The sequence below is a fragment of the Stylophora pistillata genome, chromosome 8 (genome assembly GCF_964205215.1).
Source record: "Stylophora pistillata chromosome 8, jaStyPist1.2, whole genome shotgun sequence".
NCBI classification, from domain to species: Eukaryota; Metazoa; Cnidaria; class Anthozoa; order Scleractinia; family Pocilloporidae; genus Stylophora; species Stylophora pistillata.
In genome coordinates, this window is record NC_142526.1 from 19,476,074 (window position 1) to 19,498,037 (window position 21,964).

The window sequence follows — 21,964 nt, forward strand, 5'->3', positions numbered from 1 at the left end:
TACAACTGAGATGGAAGCTCCAGGTAATGGGCTCCTGCCATACCTAGATAAATTTTGAAACCTCTATCAATTTTTAACTTCTTCCTGAGTATAGAATCCAAATTGAAATAGTGAACGCGAGGGATGTTTTTGAATGTCACACGCCCTAAGTTATAACGGAGAGACTTCAGACAAGGATATGGATCGCACTCAGCAAACAAAACGACTACACCACTCCTGGTGCTATACTTGTATAGTTGGTCTCATCGAGACTGAAAGAGCACGATCGCATGTTCTCTGTTCAATATAGCACGATCGCATGTTCTCTGTTCAAAACATGCTGGAAGCGTTTGATAAAAGAAACATCTAAGATATTTCCATATATTTCGTCAATGTCATCTCTTAAAATTAGAATTGGAAAAAAAAACCTAGTGTACCTATGGCTTTCCTGTAAAGGCCTCGTAATCTGCATCAGCTTTTTTGGGCCTGTCATTCAGAATGGTTAAAAACGGATTATTACTTTGCACGTACATGACAGACGCGTTGTTTTAGAAGTTTCGAAAACAAGTTTTCAAGAGTACTCGTTCCATAGGTACTGATGATACATTATAAAATATTCATTGCTCGTACCACTGAGTTAACCAATTACTTAGCAGGGCGAAAAGATAACATAGCTTTGCATTGCTTTGATGGTTTACTGGGGGTATTGTTTCCATGATCGCATGGAAAACATTTATATGATTAGTTTTCTGTGGTTGATTGATGAGAGAGGCGACGTTCATTGCTGAAAGGGAAAAAAATTAAAAGAGGGATTTTTCTGGGGCCTACGAGTTGCTTATGTTGAACAATTTTCCCAATTTACTGTGGCCAGCTTCAGATGTATCCCTGAAGTTGTCAGTTTTTGATTTATGAAAAGTGGATGGCTCATGGTTCCTTTTGATCGTTATTGTGGTCATTTTGAGGTGCAAAATATGAAACACTACAAGTACTCGCGCATTTGCAGTTTGAAGTCATAATTTTGTAGGCATGGTATACCTCACAATGGGCTTCTACTTGACAGCCCATACAGACGCTAGTTAAGTGGCGTGACATAATGTCTGGAAGAATAAATGCCTCACCAGTACAATTACTGTAAGTAAGACGAACACGCACAGTCGCTAAGACTCTGTTGGGGTCGCGTGTAATTACTGGTGTGCGAGATAAGATTACGAAGAGAAGGCAAAGGCAGAAGCACTGTTTTGATCGGAAAACTCAGGAAATACCAAAAGTGAACACCCGTAGACACTGCCTTTAGCTGACAGAGTCTACTAATAAAACTCTATAATCTAGTGGTATTTAAAACATGTTCTGAAAAAGGAGAAATGTCCATTTTACATTTATCACCCAGAAAACGGACAAGAAAAATGTGCAAACAATTTTATAAAATTGTTGTTATGGTATCCCAAGCGTTAAAAATGTTTGTTTTACCGTACTAATCTTATGCCAAAGATTTGGTGCCGGAATGAATACAATTATGAATAACAGACAGTCTATTTAGGTGTTTAACTACTCTTGGTGGAGGTTGTTTTGACAGCATGTGCGTCCAAGGCCTCCTTAAACAGCCTTTATCCTTCGCATTTCTCTCTTGACAATATGTGCATCCAAGGCCTTCTTAAACAGCCTGTATCCTTCGGATTTCTCGCGTTCTTCCTGGCTGATTCCTTCTTTTACTTTACTTGGCTGTGGTTTCTAATGAGCGCAACGAAAAATAAAGACTACTACTTTTGCTAATAACGTCAATAAACAGAAGTTACCTTGTCTTTTGTTAAAATTTTCACCATTGATGACTGCACAGAAATGTTGTTGTGAGTCATGATCAGATGGATTGCGATGGCAAGGATTAGAATGATTAAAAGGCAAATCCAAATAATTTAAGCTCCTCGCGAGGCTCTTCTGAGAGCGAAGGAGTCCCCACCACACCCTGTTGTTAAGAATACTAGGCCGCTCTTGGGATATGACATCCATCTGCAATTCCTTGTTATCATAATAATTTGGATATATCAACAAAGTTGAAATGGTAAATTGGCCACCGTAATGATTACAAAAGCTGACGTTTCGAGCGTTAGCCCTTCGTCGGAGCGAATAGAGGAATTGTGGGTTGTGTGTGCTTTTAAAGGCAGAAAATGGAGCTACGTTATTGGTGGGTGCATGGCAACGAGAAAAACATGAATAAATTAGTGGAATGAAAAGCGTTCATTGATCCCTGTGGGATTGAGACTGCCGGTTTGAAAGATGAGCTTTTGTTCAAGATTTTTACGGCTTTCCGTGCCACCTAAGTGCAAGGAAAGACCGCAGATTGCCATATGTTGCTTAGAATGATTAGGTAAATTAAAATGTCTAGCGACTGGTTTAGATGTGTCCTTGTCATTCTTTTCCACGTCTCGAAGGTGTTCTCGGAATCGGTCACCTAGTCTTCTGCCCGTTTCGCCGATGTATATCTTTTTGCAATAAGTGCAATTTATGCAATAGATTACATTAGCGGAGGTGCACGTGAAGTGATCGGTGATCTTAATGGATCGTTTAGGTACCGATATTTTATCAGTGTTGTGAATGAAAGGACACGTTTTGCATCGCGCACGAGCGCATTTTGAAGTGCCTGGTTGCTCATTAGTCTGAAAAGAACTTCTGACCAAAAAATTGCCTAAGTTTTTGTCGCGTTTGAATGAAATGAGCGGAGGCTGCGAAAAGATAGTGCTTGTCTCTGGATCGTTTTGAAGTAATTTGAAGTTTTTAAGAATGATGGATTTAACTGAGTGGTTGTGAGGGTGAAACGTGAGAGTGAATGGAATGCGGTCGGAATCTTCCTTATGCGACGTTTGTAGTGCTGAATGTCGATCAATAAGTCGAGCGCGGTGGTAACCCGCTTGAACAACGGAAGCAGGGTAACCACGTTTATCGAAGAACTGGCACATTGACTCTGATTTGTGGTGAAAATCAGAGTCATTACTACATAAACGACGAAGTCTTAGAAACTGAGAAAAAGGAATGGAATTCTTAACGTGAGATGGATGAGAAGACGAATATAACAAGTAATTATGCGAGTCTGTAGGTTTGTAATACACACTAGTGCATAAATCGTTGCCTTCAATTGAAACTTTGACGTCTAAAAAGGATAAAGAATTGTCAGAAATTTCCCAAGTATATTTCAGAGCCGGGTGAAAAGAATTGACTGCAGTTATGAATTGAGTGAGCTCCTCTCTGGTAGAGGAGGTAGCGCCGATACAGTCGTCGATGTAGCGACCGTAGAGTTCAGGTTTGGACCCGTTGTATTGGCTGAAAAATTGATGTTCGACAAAACCTACAAAAAGATTCGCATAGCTAGGTCCTATTTTGGTGCCCATGGCTACACCATGCTACACCTTGTTATCATAGGCTACACCATGGCTACACCTTGTTATCATAGGCTCGAACCGCGAAATAGAAAGTGACTGATGAAGAATAGTGACATATACGAGAGCCTGAAATATGACTCATTGACGAGAATGGCTAGAACTGTCTGAAACGCGAGCTTCATGGCACCTAGCCCGGCTCACAGGATAATTTGTGTAGCCTGGAGCCTTTGGCTCATCTATGCGCAAAAAGGTGAAAATGAGGATGTATAACTTTCGTTTGGAACATGTGATGTATTTTAGCTTTAAACCCACCTTAGGAGCCAAATTCCAGTTGAATTCGACTTTCCTCTCATTTTGTTTCCCATACATTGTCTGGAGTTCTTGCTAGAATCGTAGAAGTGATAAACAAGAGTTAATAATAGTAATGATAATAATAATAAAGAATTTATTTATACAGGGTAGCACGTAATAGCCACAGGCTAATAAACTTATGGCCCTGGTTTAATCAACTAACTACAAGTTAAAAATAGAATAACACTTAAAATTATGAAAAAAAAAAACATGCTTTTCATATAAAACTCGATCACTAAATATGAAAACGGTGTAAAAATTGCTGGTCCCTAAAGAAACTTATTCCACAAGAGGTCTGTTGAGAATAGATTTCGTTACTCAGTCGCACGTGATTTGTACTGTCGTCTAGTTATCCAATCGGAACACGATGACTTGATTGACGTTTGACCTAGGAGTTTTACTTCGCACATGTTATGTTAGACTCAAAATATAACTCAATGAACGAAGGAAAATTAAGTTGTAAATCTGTTGGAAACTCAGCGGAAAGTCTTGAATTTGTACGGAGATCATCAAGAACTGAATAAAGTCTTGTGGAAGTCTAGGAGAGTTATTCTTTCCTTTCTTACAAGGTCTGATGGAGAATAAGATTTGGTGTCACGTATTTTATCGGCGATCGTCGAAAAGTAGTTTAATTGACATCTGTAAATTTGAAAGCGAGCACGATTCCTAGTTCGAGCTCTTCCAACGGTCCAATGATAAAATAGTGGACGTGCCCGAACCTGAGCGATCTTGGTGGCAAAATGCAATTACTTAGACTTTGTAGGACGATTTATTTGCAAATATGGCGTACAAAGTACTGACAAACAAGCACTTATTAAATGTTTCAAATTAGGAATGGGTTCCATTACGACTCTATATCGAAGTGAGGGAGATGTGATGTGTCTTTCAGCAAATTTATGGGACGTAAAACTCATTAAAACAATATCAACTTTAAGATTGTACGCCTTTCATTTTACAAATAACTGAAATTTGACGGCGAAAAGATTTATGTGACGGCAAGGCTATTTTAAAAATCAACCACTTTCAAAGTTGACAAAATAGGAACTCCGCCCACCTAACACTTGGAGGTGTTACAGCCCATGTTAGAGACAAAAAACATTTCCTAGGATGAAGTTACGACCCTTTCTATAGAAGTGAGGGAGATGTGTTTTACCTTCCAGCAATTTCATGGCACATAAAGTTTTAATTAAAACATATTACCTTTGATATTGTACGCCTCTGATTTTACGAATCACTGAGACTTGATTTAATTTAATTTAATTTAATAACTTCTAGAGCGCTATTTTCATTCAATGATCAACAGCGCTCAATAACTTAGAATACTACAGTAAATTCAAATTTATAAAACTAATTACATGTATATTAATATTAACAATGTATATTAAAAATAAGAATAATATGGAATATCCATAATAAGAATCTTAATTAGGAATAAGGATCTTAATAAGGAACTTAATTAGTAATACTAATAAAAGTAATTGTCAGACAGGGTACTTTGAGAAAGCTGCACGAAATAAACAAGTTTTCAGCTTACATTTAAAAATGGAAAATGATTGAATATCACGTAATTCAGCTGACAGAGCATTCCATAAGTACGGGGCAGCAGCAGAGAATGACCTGTCCCCTAACGTGGCAAGCATTTTCCCCTTAGGAGGGTCAAGTAATAAACTTTGATTTGATCTAAGATTATATACAGACCTAGGCTTGATGTTAATTAGTTCAATGATATACCTAGGCGCCCATCCATGAATAGCTTTAAATGTTAAAATTATGATCTTAAAATAAACACGATGTTGTATTGGTAACCAGTGAAGTTGACAAAGCGCAGGAGAAATATGCGAATACTTACTTAAACTCAGTACAAGTCTAGCCGCAGCATTCTGCACACGTTGCAGACAACTTGCTGGCCAAAAGATTTTTTCGACGGCAAGGGTATCAAATCAACCACCTCAAAGTTGTCAAAATAGGGTTTCCACACAGCTAGCTCTTGGAGACGTGTAAGCTCAAATTAGACACGAAGAAAATTCCGAGGATGAAGTCACAGCTTATTTGGCATTTCAAATCGGGAAGGGGTTCTACCACGCCTATTATCGAATTTATAGCAAGACCTTGTGTGGTCTAAAACCTATATCAATTTTAACGCCTACTTCTACCTGAGTATGGAAACGAAAGTTAGACAGTGAACGGGAAGAATGTTGTATGTCACAAGCCTTATCACTCTCTCCTTCGCCTTCGTCTTTTTCCTTTTCAGGGAGTCTTTTCATCTTCTGCAATTTCGTTAAATGTGTTTGAGAAGTTATAGCTAAGAGACAACAGAGAGTAAGACGAATTGCACTTAGAAAGCAAGCTATACTCTATACTTTTATGGTTGGTCTCTTCACGACGGAAAAAGTTCAGATATGCTGCGATTGCATGTTCTCTGTTCAAAACATTTCAATGCTGGCAACCTTCGATGAAAGAAACATTTCAGTTACTTCCATTTATCTCATCAATGTCATCTACTCTAAATTAGAATTAAAAAAAGAAACCAATGCTTGTTCTGTAAGGTAAAAGAAAGCAAAGATAAGAAGACTAAAAAGCAAACCCAAATAATCAAAGGGCATCTTGAGGCTCCTCTAAGAACGGAGGAATCCTTACCACACCCTGTAATTTTGTGTGGAACATGTGATCTATTTCAGGTTTAAACCCACCTTGTAAAGATGAAATAAACAATTTTTAATAGAAGAGATGCGTGATGCGGTTCCAGTGAATACCCACTAATTGACCCTTGCTCACCATAGAGTCTCCTGTAGCTCAGTGGTTAGAGCATCCGACTAGATCACAGAGGGTCGTGGGTTCAAATCCCATCTGGAGACTCGATTTTTCTCTTCAACCCACCTTAGGAGCCAAAAACCAGGTGAATTCGAGTTTCTTCTCACGCTGTTTCCCGTACATTGTCTCGAGTTCTTGCTAGAATCGTAGAAGTGATAAACAAGAGTTAATTTTATTTAGTTGACTTCCATAAATTTGAATGCGAGCACGATTCCTAGTTCGAGCTCTTCCAACAGTTCAATGATGAAATAGTGGACGTGCCCGAACCTGAGCGATCTTGGTGGCAAAATGCAATTACTTAGACTTTGTAGGACGATTTATTTTCAAATATGGTGTACAAAATACCGAAAAACAAGCAGTTATTAAATGTTTCAAATTAGGAATGGGTTCCATGACGACTCCTTATATCGCAATTTTATGGGACGTAAAATTTCATTAGAAGCATATCAACTTTGAGATTGTACGCCTCTCATCTTACAAATAACTGAGGTTTGATGGGGAAAAGACTTATTTGACGACAAGGCTATTTTAAAAATTAACCACTTTTAAAGTTGACAAAATAGGAGCTCCGCCCAGCTAACACTTGTAGATGTTACAGCCCATGTTAGAGACAAAATAAACTTTCCAAGGATGAAGTCAAGACTTATTTAGTATTTTATATCAGGAAAGGGTTCCATTATGCCTTTTATCAAGCCTATGGCAAGACCTTGCGTGTTCTGGTTGAATGAATTCTTAGTGTCAACCACACATAACAATGATCAAAACAATTACAAATCTGCTGAATCAAAATATTTTCCAGAGTTACTCTTTACAACAAAAGGGGTAACAAAGGTGTGACAAACTCTTTATACTTCTTGCTCCTTTTCTTTATAAGAAATTAAGTTAGAAAGGAGTTAAGAGATCCCAGCCCGCTGAGATGCTTCAGAAAAAGATAAGGGAGATGTGACGTATCGCGTAGCAGTTTTATGGGACGTAAATATTGAACAAAGGCATGCAACCTTTAAGATTTTTAAGCTTCTGAGTTCACAGATTATCGAAACTTGCTGGTGAAAGATTCTTTTTGACGGCTTATTCAGTCGATTAAATATGCATAAACCCGAACTGTTATCTCAACTTGCAACTCATAGCAAGCTATCTATTGCTGGTATTTATTTCAAAATATTTGACTAACAAGATCACAGATCATTCGCTCTGACGAAGGGCTAACGCTCGAAACGTCAGCTTTTTAACTCTTTACGGTGGCCAATGTACCATTTCAACTAAGCTGATTTTACCAAATTACCTTGTTACCTTCACCGACGCAGCACCACAATTTCTTTAGAAACTTACCCCCTAAGATCACAGATATATTTCGAAACAACCTGAATAGGAGTGTCTATTTAAAAGCCGCTCTTAGCTGGCAAGCTTTTCTCCTGTCACATACTTTTTTCCATAAACTTTGCAATATACATTTGCATAAATGAACTCTGAACTTTTGTAATCATGAAAATTATATTCAATTTAGCCTACCCTCATTTCAGTCGAAAGGTTTACCTTTAATGAAAGTGATGGGTTTCCAAAATTAAAGTGAGGACTAATAAAAATAATAGCAAGAATTGTTTCTCTTCTTTGATTACAACTAAGAGGGTATCTCAAAGCTTTTGTCTCATCTGCCCAGGGAAACAAGGTAACAGGTAAATTATTAATGCATGCGAAACTCTTATATGAATGTGTTGGCTAGACCTCTATCAATTCAGTTTTAAAACCTATGTAAATTTTTTCATTCTACCTGAGTATGGAAACGAAAGTTAGACAGTGAACAGGAAGGATGTTGTATATCACAAGCCTTATCACTTCCTCCTTCGCCTTCGTCTTTTTCCTTTTCGAGGAGTCTTTTCATCTTCTGCAATTTCGTAAAATGTATATGAGAAGTTATAGCTAGGAAACAACAGAGAATAAGATGAATTGCACTTGGTAAACAAGCTATTCTTGTATAGTCGGTCTCATCACGATAAAAAAAGTCTAGAGATGAAAGCATTTGATGATAGAAACACGTAGGACATTTCCATTTGTTTCACCAATATCGTCTACTTTAAAAATTAGAATTAAAAAAAACTTTGCCTACCGGTGGTTTTCCTGTAAAAGCTAGGATCACTGAAATGCACGTCAATGATGGAGCCCTTTTTCAAATGTTTCAAAAACAAGTCTCAAAACAGTTTTCAAAGTTTATACATCGTTCCTAAGGAACTGATGATACATTATGAAATATTAATAGCTCGTAGCACTGAGTTAACCAATTACTTGGCAGGCTGAAAAAGTAACATAGCTTTGCTTTGCTTTGAGGGTTCAATGGGGTATCGTTTTCAAGATGGCATGAAAAAATTTATATGATTAGTTTTCTGTGGTTATTTGATGAGATGATGCGACGATCATCATGATTGCTGAAAGTAAAAAAAAAAAAAAATAAGAGATAACAGGGATTTTTCTGGGGCCAACGACTTTCTCTCGTTGCCTCGGGTTTCTGATGCTAATCAGCTGCTCCAATTTATTGTATCCAATTCTATAGACATAACTAAAGTTAGGCGTTCCTCAAAGATGAAAGGTGGAAATCTCTTAACGTGTCTGGAACAGATGGGGGTCGACACCTGCCATTTTAAAGCTTCTTAACCTAATGCCAAGATAGAGAGAAGATTAAAGTTTTGGGATAACATGGCTACTGTCGATCCCTTCGACCACCTCAATATGATTGTCAACAAAATGAGAATCTTGGAAGACTCGATAGAGGAGCATGTCAATGAATTATTAGAAAAGGTTCTTAAACCACTGGCTCTGATGTACCGCTTAGACGGTGAGCACAATTTGTCTGGGGAGCGCGAGAACTTCATAAGAGGATGTTTTAAAGATATCTACTGGAGTTTAAGAGTCCACTCGTACTTGCACCATAAAAATCCTGCCGACACTGAAAATCTCCTTAAAGTGGGCGAGTGGGGTGGCCTGAGCCCCGATGATATGAAAGAACTGACGAAAGAACACTCAAAACATTTCATAGACCCTGGAAGCAAACTCTTGGAAATGGTGAGTGGGAAAGCGGTCAGGAAAATATATTAGAATATTGATCATAAAACGAAGTTTTTAATTGCATTCATATTTTTAGCGGATTGATATTTTTACACGCCTTGCTTTTGCAAATTATCTCATCTCACATATCACTTCTGAGGGGCATGGAAGCTTTAAGGAGCTGGATTACAAACTGAAAGGAGATCGATTTGAGTTCAGTAGAGCTTTTTTAGTCCCTGTCAGAACTATTACAGCGAGTGCTGTGAAACAGTATCTAGCTTTGAAAGAGTGCTGTTTTCTAACTAGGGCACGTTAGCCCCCCCAAGTTATAGGTGTATTAAAGTCAAAGTACCTTCCAAAATCAGTGAAGGAATTTCAGACTAAATATTTAAGATTTATAATAGCCCGTAAGCAGAAAGCGAGGTTGGTTCGGGCACGGTCAAATCAAAAGGGTGAACGAGTGACCATCTACTGTCTTGACAACAAGATTGGTCCACATAGTTTACTTCCTGATTTTGAGTTTTTAGTTTCACGAATTTTTGCATATTGCTATATTTCAGTTCAGCCACCACATGAAAAGTCTTGCCGAAAGAGGGAGCAAAGAACACGCCAGAGGTGTATTAGAAATAGCACAGTTCTGGTTTGGCCAACTTGGACCTGGAAACATCTTCCTACCAGACGTTTTGGTGGTGGTTGAAGATGAGCGCTTGAAGAAGTTTTTCGTAGGTGCATCAATAGCAGTAAGTGACTTTGTAAAGCCTATCAGTCTGTACAATCGAATCACAAATCTTAAAGAAAGCTTCGGAAATGCAGTAGTACATTTCCTTCCTCTGAATAATCCAGATCAAGATAACTGGACATTCTTGTATGCCTTTAAAAGTCAAAATAGCGCGACAAGATATGATTCCTTGACTAGTGGGCTTCCTTGTAAAAATTGTCGGACGATGTTTAAAAAAGACCTAAATGACAAGGGAGGACCCACATGTCTTGGTACATGTGCAGAATACTGTGCTGTAAACGAGCTTCTACCAAATGAGCAACCTACTTTGGACCAGAGTCAGAATCGGCCCGCAGAAAAACTGGAAGAAAACAAATCCCGATCCATGGCTATTCTCACAAACTATAAAAGTATCATGAATAAGTGCAAAACTGCCGTGGCCTCAGGAGACCAAAATGAAATAGAGAGAGTGTACTGGGAAGTGGTACACGTTCTTCACGTTTTTGGCTTATGGCCAGAGTGTAATCGTTACTTTTGATTTTCTTTTCTTCTCGGTTTTCCTGTTTGTCAGGAATTAACAGGATATTACGCCCGTCAAAAAAAATGGGAATCTCAGTTAGATTAGAACCTAACTTCCGTTCTTTGAACTTTGAGTCATATTTGCTTGGTTAAAAATGACAATGTTCTAAGTTGAAGAAATGGTTACGTCAGTTGTAGTTGTATTGTTATATGTAATCACATAACATTTATCATTTTGTTTAAATAGGTTTAATGTCTTCTGTAAAACTGGGATTACTATGAAGTTTTCAATTTTCAATCTGCTGTAACTTCGCTCTGTTGTAGTTAGTTTTAAAATTAAAATATGTTGCTTGTTTGATTTTGCCCCCACCTACTTTGTGGCTGTTGCAACTACATGTATTATTAACCATCGGGTTAAGCTATTGCATTTTGTTTCCATCGCAACGTACTGCATTTAATAAAATGATGATTGCTTGACAAAAAAATCTGATGTTAACTTTCAATGTTTTATTATACACTCTTACAGAAATGTTCCTCTATTTATTGGCTCATTGAGTCAAAAGAAATATTCTTACTTTGCAATTTGTTTCTGAAGAAATGAAGATATAAAAGCAATATCAATCTTTCTCGTTCGATTGTAATCATTACTAACACACCGTTAAAGAGTTAAATGCTTAAAGTAAACAGGACAGTAAGTTTCCTCAAAAGTTCTCGTCTAAAACAGTTACTTTTTAGAACTGTTTAGAATTACTTTGGTTTAAAAATATCTCACAACCCAAGGCACTCAATAAAACTCAGGATTTAGCGTATTTTCTTCTTAATAAACAAGCCTTTCTAATTTCTAACTATAAAGATGTGCGTAGGGATAAAGTAGAAGCACGCAGGCCCTCATATTAGCCTCTTCTGCAACCGTCTTCAGGGGTGTCATGCAGCGTTCCTCAAAATGAAAGAGGGAATTTTGCGTGACATCTAAAAATGATGGTGAAGGGTACTACCTCTTAAAAGCAGTGAAGCTCAAGCAAAGAATAGAGGGGTGAGCCAGTGAGCAGTGTGGCTCAACCACTACTGCTATGCCTGAGGGCTTCTTCTAACACAAGTCTAGTTAGGAACTCATAAAATTCATGTATTCGCTTCTAAGCATAATAATAAGATGTGCTTGTCAATTAAAAGATAAACTGAGTCAGTATGAACTATATATCCTATTACAATTGTTAATCTGCTTAAAATGAATCTCATTATAAAAATGTATTTAAATCAGTGGCAAATGAATAAAAGCGCATTACAAAAGATTCTTAAATAACTTGTTTAAGTATGACGGCGTTCAATAAGACATTTAGGGTAAGGCCACAATTTCATCAGCACAATAACCATGACAATAACACTTGAAAATAACCCCCAGAAATTTTGCAAACCTGTTGCCATGGAAACCCACGGACAACATCTTAAATGCTAAAGAGTTTGTCTACCTCTTAACGTATGTTCCACTACTCTCCATATAAATGGAAAGAATAATGATAATGATGATGATGATGATAGAAAGAACTTGAAATATTATTGGTGATGTAAAAAACTGCACATCCTAACTCCCTAAATAAAGGGTTGTTCTTATTGCCTTTTAGTTAATATCACTCATGTTAGGAGGCACCTTCCAGATATAGGAATACTGAAATTTTGATCCGCCCATTTATTCCATCAAAGTTTGACAAATGTAATGTAAGTTGAAAGCACAACTGCTTGTGCAATAAAAGTCTCTACTCTTGCAAATTTGAGCAACCTAAGCAGCTTTTCATTAAGCTCCACTCTTGACCTAATGCTGAATGCATTAAATTCAGATTCTGATCGCCGACCTTCAAAGTCTTACATGACCAATCCCCAATTTAAAATAAACATTAGAAAATGCAAGACAAGTACCTGAAAATGTTCACAGCAGGGTATTATGTTGAATTTTCGAAAAAACTTGCAAAACAAAAATGGAAGCCAGGCCCCTATGCATCAAATGTGAAACCATCAATTAGGGTATTCAACTTTCTTATTTAATTGTCTAGTACTTTGGCCTTTAGTGTTTGAAAAACATCCAAAACCACTATCTGAGAATTACCGTATTTATTCAGTTGTAAGACGCGCTCGGTTATAAGACGCACCCCAAACTTGGCAACTTAGTCAAGCCATGTTGATAACATAAAGCATGCATCAAAGACAAAAACAACTAAGAACCATTAAAGCTTCCTTCGAATAAAGGTGAAAAAAAAAATAACTTACATACTTGTAAAAGTTGGTCACCTGAAGAGTTTAAGGATTTAAATAAATCAAAGTTTGGCACATATAGAGCAGCCTTTGTTTGTTTAACCCTCTTGGTGTATTATTACCTTATCCTACAATATACCAAAACTGTTGCCTACTTTGGGCACCCTGTTTCCAAATACGGTGAAATGCTGCAATACTATTTCAAACTGTAGATTTTATTTCTTTTCATTTAGTTCTAGATACAGGTTTACCTCCTAGTCAATGACTGTTTAGTGTCTGTCCCTAAACAGACAATTCCTCAAAACATCAATCCATGCCCAACAGTTTGAAATTCATTGACTTGCAAGACAAAAATGCAAATACTATACTCATTGTGGTTCTCCTCGGAGCTGGTTGATGGCATCAGCAAGCATTCTGTTACACATGCAGCACATGGATTCATCTGTACAACCATGGACCTTGCAAATGCATTGCCAGTATCTGCAGCCTTTGTAAAGTCATCTCGAGCTTTGTCTTTGTTACCATTTCGTCTATGAATTAATGCTTGCTAGGTGTATGCCTGAGCAGCAGCAGCACCTCTGTCTTTGCCTAGTTGGATAGCTTTGTCTAAATCTTCCAGAGCACTGGGTATATCTCCTAAAGACATATAGGGCATAGGGCATATAGGGCACAGGGTATAGGGTATAGGTGTAATAAATCGAGAATGTATATTATAAATGACGTCTGGTTTACTCAACATAAAGAAGAACAATGATAAAGCTTACAAGTACATGTGCTCTGTTGCGTCCCTTGGGATATCCGATTACCTCGTGGTATGCACGTGTAACGATTATGTCATGAGTATAACATTCCTCTCATCAAGATTTTTGTGTATCAACCCAAAACAAACCTCTTAATCTTAAATGTTCTTAATGTTCCTATAAATGTTCTCAAAATTTCTATTTCAGTCAACAACCTAACTTTATGAACAACTGTAACCAAACTGATTAAAAAGAAACTCCGAACCTTAAAACGTTCTGGACTGCGTCGATTTCTAATTGGGCGTGGTGATCCGGCCTTGGGTGTTTTAGGGGTTGAACTTTCGTCAGATTGGTGTTCTGGGTTGACTGGTCCTGGAGATGTCGATTTTTGGTTTTGTTCAGAAGCACTAGGATCCTTTCGCAGGTGATCTTAGTGACGACGAACTATCCGACCCTCCTGCAACTCCACTAAAGCTGACACAGGACCTGTCAAGCTCACTACGGTTCCTTTCTGCCACGACTTGGGGGAGCTGAAATCCTCTACAAACACAGGATCGCTGGTATCCAGGTCCCTTTCTTTGGCGTGGTAGTCGTGTGCGTCTTTCTGGTTCCCTTGCTTCATTCTCACTTGCCTAGCAGTGTTTGGCAACAGTAAGTCTAGTTACAATGATTATATGAAGTTCATATATTTGAACTGCGGTATTAAATACGTATGATGCATGATCCTTCGCAGTAGATAGCGCTATTTATGCAATAGCGAAAATCAGACCTGAAAAAAATCAGTTGATCAGCAGGGATTTGCTAAAGCAAAGGCATAGAAAAAACCAGGAAAGATTTATTACTCGACGTTTCGGGGTCATCATGACTCCATTATCAAGAGACTAGTTTAAAAACATGCAAATAAGGAAAGGTACAAGAATAGCATAAATTAGACTGAACGGCTTAAACAAACACCTTGGCGCGGATGGAATCCGTTTGCACGTTCAGTGTTGGCTTACGCATGCGAATATACAACATTTCATTAACAAGGCAATCAAATTTGCCGTTAATGTAACGGCAAATTTGATTGCCTTGTTAATGAAATGTTGTATATTCGCATGCGTAAGCCAACACTGAACGTGCAAACGGATTCCATCCGCGCCAAGGTGTTTGTTTAAGCCGTTCAGTCTAATTTATGCTATTCTTGTACCTTTCCTTATTTGCATGTTTTTAAACTAGTCTCTTGATAATGGAGTCATGATGACCCCGAAACGTCGAGTAATAAATCTTTCCTGGAAAAAAATCAGGCCTGTACTTCACATATTCATTGTACCTCATTTTTAACTTTCACGGGTTTTGCACGTTCTAAAAAACTAATTTGACTCACGTTCAAAAAACTAATTTGATGGCCTGCTCCCAGTTGGCTTGTTAGCTCAATTGGTAGAGCGCTGCACTAGTATCGCAGAGGTCAGTGGTTCGAGTCCCGTACAGGCCTGAAATTTTTTTCAGGTCTGATTTTCACTATTGCTCAAATAGTGCTTTACTGCGAAGGATCGTTCTCATATACGTTTCACGGGTTTATTACGAATCAACTTAACGACCTGCTCCCAGTTGGCTTGTTAGCTCAATTGGTAGAGCGCTGCACTAGTATCGCAGAGGTCAGTGGTTCGAGTCCCGTACAGGCCTGATTTTTTTCAGGTCTGATTTTCGCTGTTGCATAAATAGCACTATCTACTGCGAGGATCGTGCATCATACGTATCTAATACCGCAGTTCAAAATATATGAACTTCATATATTCATTGTATCTCATTTATCTCTTTCACGGGTTTATTACGAATCAACTTTACGACCTGCTCCCAGTTGGCTTGTTAGCTCAATTGGTAGAGCGCTGCACTAGTATCGCAGAGGTCAGTGGTTCGAGTCCCGTACAGGCCTGATTTTTTTCAGGTCTGATTTTCGCTATTGCATAAATAGCGCTATCTACTGCGAGGATCGTGCATCATACGTATTTGTTCTCGTCGGATAAACTGTCCGTCGAGTCTCATACTAGTTGTGCGCGTCGTGTTAGAGTTCTGATAGTTGTGGCTTTGTGTGATGTAGGGTTGTAGGATGACTCGTCAGTAATCTGTCGTTTGTTCACTTGGACGACAGAGCGAAAGACTTGCGAACGACTACATCACCTACGCAAGCACTGTCAGGCGAATACGACAACAACTCTGGTTCAATCACCGCTGTAAAGATCACGGCCTTGTTCCGTCCGGGCTCAAACTTAAGCCCCCGTTGAACACACAGGATGCCATCCAGATCGTCAGAGCCACCTGCAGACGACTGGTCAAAGCGCGGATAAATGGTTGCCACAGAAGACTCAAACGCCACAGAAACAAACTACGACAACTACACGACCAACTGAAACAACTGATACCAACTGACCTACTTGACACCGTTACGACAATTGCCGACAAACGAGCCAACAAGACGACTGAACGCGCCCGCACTGGACATCAACAAAAATTGACACGACTGCTACGCGACAAAGAAGAGAGACGAAGCAAACCGGACGACAACTGGGTAACTAACATTTCTTCTCGTTCCTTAGACAAGACTGAAACTCAGGTACTATCATACGGACTAAAACACTCAGTAACACCTAAACGCATACCGACCGAGGCTATTGTATCTAGTGTTGAGTCGGCCCTGTCTCGGCAACGAGAGCTATCTGAGCCGACCAAGGATAACATCAGAAGCAGAATTGCCTCCACTATACAATCAACGTCACTACATGACAGCAAGTTGACTAAAGACGAACAACGCGCACTGAAACGACTAAGAAACGACGAGAACATAGTCATCCTACCAGCCGACAAAGGACGAGTTACTGTTGTTATGGACAAAATTGACTATCACGAGAAAATGGACGCACTAGTTAACGACAAACGAACCTACGAAGAACTCAAACGTGACCCAACTCCTGCACTTCAACGTAAACTCAACAGTAAACTACTGACACTCAAGAAAACGAACGCCCTTGACACCCAACGGTACTATCTACTGAGGTGCTCGGTACCACAACCACCGAAACTCTACGGTTTGCCGAAACTACACAAACCTGGTTTCCCGATGCGACCTACTGTCTCTTTCTGTGGCTCTCCCACATACCAACTATCCAAGTACCTGACGACAAAGCTACAACCGCTAACTGACAAATCCAGACATAAACTACAATCCACTGAAGACTTCATTAACGCTACCAAGACTGTTCAGATACCTGACGACTACAAACTAGTGTTATTTGATGTGAAATCACTGTTCACAAGTATACCACTTCAATTGGCATTACAATGCACTGAGACTGCAATCCGACAATCTACTGACCCACTACCGCTACCGACAGACGACATCTGGACTTGCTAAACATTTGCCTATACAATACAATACAATACAATACTTTATTCAAGAGAAAGGAAAATAAAAATTGTAAAAGTATCTCTCGAAAGGGGATATTCTAGAGGTTAACCCTATATAAAAGATTCCCCGAATAAAAAGATCAAAACATTATATACAGATAATTAAAAACTGTTTACCATCATCTCAATCAATATTCATGTAAATCTTTAGTCTGTTACGAAATAAAGTCAATGATCCTGCGTGTACAATATCTTTAGGCAAATTATTCCACATATTAACGATCCGTACAAAAAAAGAAAATTTGTAGCAATTTACGATAGCTATTTTTACGTAGAGCTTATAATCGTGATTGGCTCTAGTTCGATTACATTTAGTAAGTTCAAAAAAGTCCGAAAAATGAAGACTATCTATTTCCAGAACTATCTTGTAGCACTGGATCAGAGATAAAAACTCTCTTCGTTTCTCCAAAGTTTGCCAATTCAGTAGGCGGCAGCGGTCTTCTTAGCTCATTTCTCCTCGTTTTTACTTTAATGCCAACTGAGATGCCCTTCTTTGGACTTTTTCCAAGGATTCGATATCCTTTTTTTGGTAGGGGCTCCAGACGGGGACAGCGTATTCGAGTATAGGTCTTACTAACGACTTAAAGAGGCAGGAAAACGCATAGCGATTATCGTTTCCAAGTGATCGCCTAATTATACCCAACACTTTGTTCGCCTTGTTTACTATGTATGAAACGTGTTTACCCCAAGATAGATCGTAGTTTATTGTGACCCCTAGGTCCTTGGCGCTGTCGACAGATTTTAGTTGCGTACCAAGGGAATAACTAGGCTTGGATCTGTCTCTACTGTGCGTTACACGCATAACTTCACATTTTTCAGGATTAAAGCGCAACTGCCATTTGTTAGCCCAATCGCTTAATTTGTTCAAGTCTAGCTGTAAGGCTGGTATATCCTTATCAGGCTCCATGATCTTGCGATAGATTTTAGTATCATCAGCGTATATTTTCACGGTTGATGCAATGTTTGCCGAAATATCATTTATATAAATAATGAATAGGATTGGGCCGAGTACTGTTCCTTGAGGCACACCTGAAATCACGGGTGACCAGTCTGAACAATTGCCCCTTAACACTACACGCTGCCTTCTATTCGTCAAAAAATTTCTAATCCACAGTAGTAGAGAGCCGTCTATCCCATACCGTTGTAGTTTCAGCAGCAAGCGCTCGTGTGGCACGCTGTCGAAAGCCTTGGAGAGATCTAAGAAGATGATATCCGTTTGTTGCGAGCAATTCCTAGCCTTTGCCCAGTCATTGTAACATGTAAGTAATTGTGCCAACGTCGATTTACCCCTTAGATACGCAAATTGGTCTGGATTAAAAAGATTGAGGTCTGACCAAAAGTCGACCACACGGGACTTTACCACAGCTTCTGCAATCTTGCAAACAATACAAGTCAGTGATATTTGGCGGTAGTTCTCCATGAGATTTTTGCTCCCTTTCTTATGGACTGGAGTGATGTGGGCCGACTTCCATATACTTGGTAGTTGACCTTGAGAGAAGGATGTATTCAAAAATAAAGCCAGTGGAGATGACAACACTTGAGCACATTCTCTTAGGATGCGAGGTGATTATGTAGTCGGGCCCGGGGGACTTGTAAATATTCAAATTTCTTAGCAATTTCTCTACTTCCGTGGCAGAACAAAAGATGTTACATAATTTCTCATCTGTAATATATTCAAGGTCGGGAAAGTTTTCGTGATCCTCAACAGTAAACACCGATGAGAAATAAGAATTCATACAATTGGCAATGCTCGGGTCGTCGTTAAGATACGAATCGTTCACCTTTAAGGACGCTAAATCACATTTGACTTTTCTCTTTGATTGAACAAAGTTCCAAAAAGGCTTTGAACTGTTTCCGGTCTTTAGTTCACCTGCCAGATTGTTTATAAATTGCCTACGTGCAGAGTTGCACTCCTTCTTCACATAGTTGTTGAATTTACGATATTTGTTCCAATCAGAAAGAGCACAGGTTTTTTTTGCCCTTTTATAAAGCACTTTCTTTCTTCTACACAACTTAATTAGATCCCCGCTTATCCATGGTGCATTCGAAGTTCTCTTCGCTGTCCGCCTTGGGATACACTCGTTGACAGCAGATAAAAACATATCAGACCATGCAGCCCAAATACAATCAATGTCAGTATCCATAAAGGCACAATGCCATGGAGTGTAATGTAAAAGATTCCTGAGGTGATTCCAATCCGCCTTCTTAAATGAATAGCTCAACTTCTGCGATTTCCTTTCAGAGAATGATTTTCTTGATAGTAGCATAGAGATCGAGTTATGGTCAGAGAAGGGAAGGCCAAATTTTAGATCGTAGACTAGGTCAAGAGACGTGACGAATACCAAGTCTAGGATATTTCCGTTGCGAGTTGGGTCTTTGACCAGCTGGAATAGAAAATTGTTGTGTATGATATCCGACAAAAAAGTAGCGTTAGGTGAATCCACCGAAGTGCAGTCGGTGTTCCAGTCGAATTCGGGAATATTAAAGTCGCCAACAAGGACCATCTCTGGGTTTTGTGATGAAGAAAACACAGTATCAAGGGCCGTTTGTAGATCCAACAGGCAGTTAATGCTACTGTTAGGCGGCCTATAGAAGACACCTAGACTAATTTTTCTATTCGCCGGGAATAAAATATCGACAAATAATAATTCGGAATCGGAATTAACATCTTCTCTCACAGAAGCACGCAACGTATCGCGTACAGCTATCAAAATACCGCCACCGCGTCGACCATTTTGAACACGATCACGCCTGAAAACCGTATAAATAGAAGGGAAGAGTTCACTATCCAAAATAGAGCTGTCCAAGTGAGTCTCCGTAAATACCATGAGATCATATTGATAGGTAGCAATCTCTAGTTCCAGCTGATTAATCTTGTTAACCAAACTCCTTGAGTTGGCGTAAAAGACAGATACATCTGACCTAGGATTTACAAACGCCATGTTGTTTCCCTCACTGCTAACTCTCAAATTCCGATCACCAGTCTGTGGACCTGGATGGGGATGGATATCGCCGTGGCAGCAAATAAACTCGATGTTAAAGGTTGAAACATGGTTACTGTAATAAGGTAACCGGCTGTAGGTGTAACCTTTCTTCTTTCTTCGTATAAATCGATCGAAGTAACGAAGATGGCGGGCGATGCGGAGTTGTTCGGTACAAATTGTCTCCGTGAACAGCGAATGTCGCATTGAAAAGCTTCTAAAACCAGGCCTAACGTCCATACCACATTCGTGGCCGTAACAACGGCCACGAATGGCCCTTTACCGTTGTACTTTCAGTACAACGGTAAACACTATAAACAGTTGCACGGCACTGCCATGGGGTCTCCAGTTTCTGTTGTTATAGCAGAAATTGTGATGCAGAACATCGAGGAACGGGCCCTTTCGACTTGCCGACAAACGATACCGCTTTGGTTACGTTACGTTGACGACACATTCACCGCCGTTCGACAAAATGAAATTGACGCATTCCACCACCACCTTAAAGTGCACCTAAATCCAAAAATTTTTTTTCGCTTAACGAAATAAGCGTATTTTCTGGAGTATTTCTGTGCAAACATTTTTTTATTTGCTCAAATCCTCAATTGTCTTTGCCCAGTCAAAATACGGAAAATCGGCCGCCATCTTGCCCCACGGCCGAGTTTAAAGAGGAATGGTCTAGCGGGTAATGTGACGTCAAATCGAGAACACGAAAGTCTGCATTTCACACATTTTCGCTTGTTTAGGAAGGTTGTGGTCGATTTTGTCCGAAAATATGCCGACTAAGTGTGCTATAGGAGGATGTAGCAACGTGCGAAATTTGCAAGAGGGTATCACGCTTCATTCATTCCTCATACAATACACCTGGTCGGCATATTTCGGACAATATCGACCACAACCTTCCCAAACAAGTGAAAATATGTGAAAAGCAGACTTTCATGTTCTCGATTTGACGTCACATTATCCGCTAGAGCCATTCCTCTTTAAACTCGGTCGTGGGGCAAGATGGCAGCCGATTTTCCGTATTTTGACTAGGCACAGAAAATTTAAGATTTAAGCAAATTAAAAAATTTTTGCACTGAAATACTCCAAAAAATAAGCTTATTTCGTTAAGCGAAAAAAAATTTTTGGGTTTAGGTGCACTTTAACGAACAAAACACTGACATACAGTTTACCAGAGAAGTCGAAGAAAATGGCAAACTTCCTTTTCTAGACTGCCTGGTAAGCCACAACGACAACTCATTACAGACGACAGTTTACAGGAAACCGACACACACCGATAGATTACTAGACGAGTCATCCTAAAACCCTACATCACACAAAGCCCCAACTATCAGAACTCTGACACGACGCGCACAACTAGTATGCGACTCGACAGACAGCTTATCCGACGAGAACAAATACCTTCACCGTGTTTTTACGAAGAACAACTACAACGACGACTTCATCCGACGAAACACTCACCGACCCACTACCACTACCGAAACAAACGACACCGCAACCCCTACGACTACAGCAACCATACCGTACATAAAAGGCATGTCTGAAAACATCTCGCGCATCTTACTACCCTTCAATATTCGCGTCGCCCACAAACCCATCACCACACTACGTCAGTTACTAACCAAAGTTAAAGACAAAGACGAAACGAGGTACAGACAGGGAACGATTTATAAGATCAATTGTTCCGACTGCCAAGCCTCCTACATCGGTGAGACTGGCAGAAACCTCACAACAAGACTGACTGAACACAGACGGGCGACGAGGAAAGGT

At 39.3% G+C, this 21,964-nt stretch overlaps 3 protein-coding genes across 4 annotated transcripts in view; 1 reads left to right on the forward strand and 2 right to left on the reverse strand.

The window, feature by feature from the left end:
• Positions 1-12,057, forward strand: part of LOC111338716 (uncharacterized) — a 34,748-nt gene extending 22,691 nt beyond the window's left edge. Inside the window, exons 3-4 of the mRNA XM_022945231.2 lie at positions 9,058-9,566; positions 10,109-12,057. Coding sequence (XP_022800966.1) covers positions 9,201-9,566; positions 10,109-10,804 — 1,062 coding nt within the window. The 5' untranslated portion in view covers positions 9,058-9,200 and the 3' untranslated portion in view covers positions 10,805-12,057. The remainder of the gene's footprint in view (positions 1-9,057; positions 9,567-10,108) is intronic.
• Positions 1,306-8,696, reverse strand: LOC111338722 (uncharacterized). 2 transcript variants are annotated; one of them, XM_022945237.2, is made up of 6 exons: positions 8,617-8,696; positions 8,281-8,394; positions 6,579-6,650; positions 5,855-5,968; positions 3,663-3,734; positions 1,306-1,707 (listed from the first exon to the last, which is right to left on the reverse strand). In XM_022945237.2, the coding sequence occupies exons 2-6, from the start codon at positions 8,389-8,391 to the stop codon at positions 1,573-1,575; spliced, it is 504 nt and encodes a 167-aa protein (XP_022800972.1). In that variant the 5' UTR covers positions 8,392-8,394; positions 8,617-8,696; the 3' UTR covers positions 1,306-1,572. The 2 variants fall into 2 exon arrangements, with proteins under 2 accessions (XP_022800972.1, XP_088586619.1); XM_088730493.1 differs by lacking the exon at positions 5,855-5,968.
• A 6,595-nt stretch (positions 12,058-18,652) lies between the features above and the next one.
• LOC148725363 (uncharacterized) lies at positions 18,653-20,434 on the reverse strand. Its single transcript, XM_088731484.1, has one exon. It carries the CDS (start codon positions 20,432-20,434, stop codon positions 18,653-18,655), a length of 1,782 nt encoding a protein of 593 aa, XP_088587610.1.
• Between the last annotated feature and the right edge of the window lie 1,530 nt (positions 20,435-21,964).

Bases quoted from the DNA above. Each gene is read 5' to 3' on its own strand.
- LOC111338722 (XM_022945237.2), bottom strand. From the start codon at position 8,391: ATGAAAAGACTCCTCGAAAAGGAAAAAGACGAAGGCGAAGGAGGAAGT. The intron at 5,969-6,578 runs GTGGGTTGAAGA...ACGAAATTGCAG, and splicing joins CCTGGTTTTTGGCTCCTAAG to AAGATGAAAAGACTCCCTGA. The intron at 3,735-5,854 runs GTAGAAGTAGGC...CTACGATTCTAG, and splicing joins ACTTTCGTTTCCATACTCAG to CAAGAACTCCAGACAATGTA.
- LOC148725363 (XM_088731484.1), bottom strand. From the start codon at position 20,434: ATGGACGTTAGGCCTGGTTTTAGAAGCTTTTCAATGCGACATTCGCTG.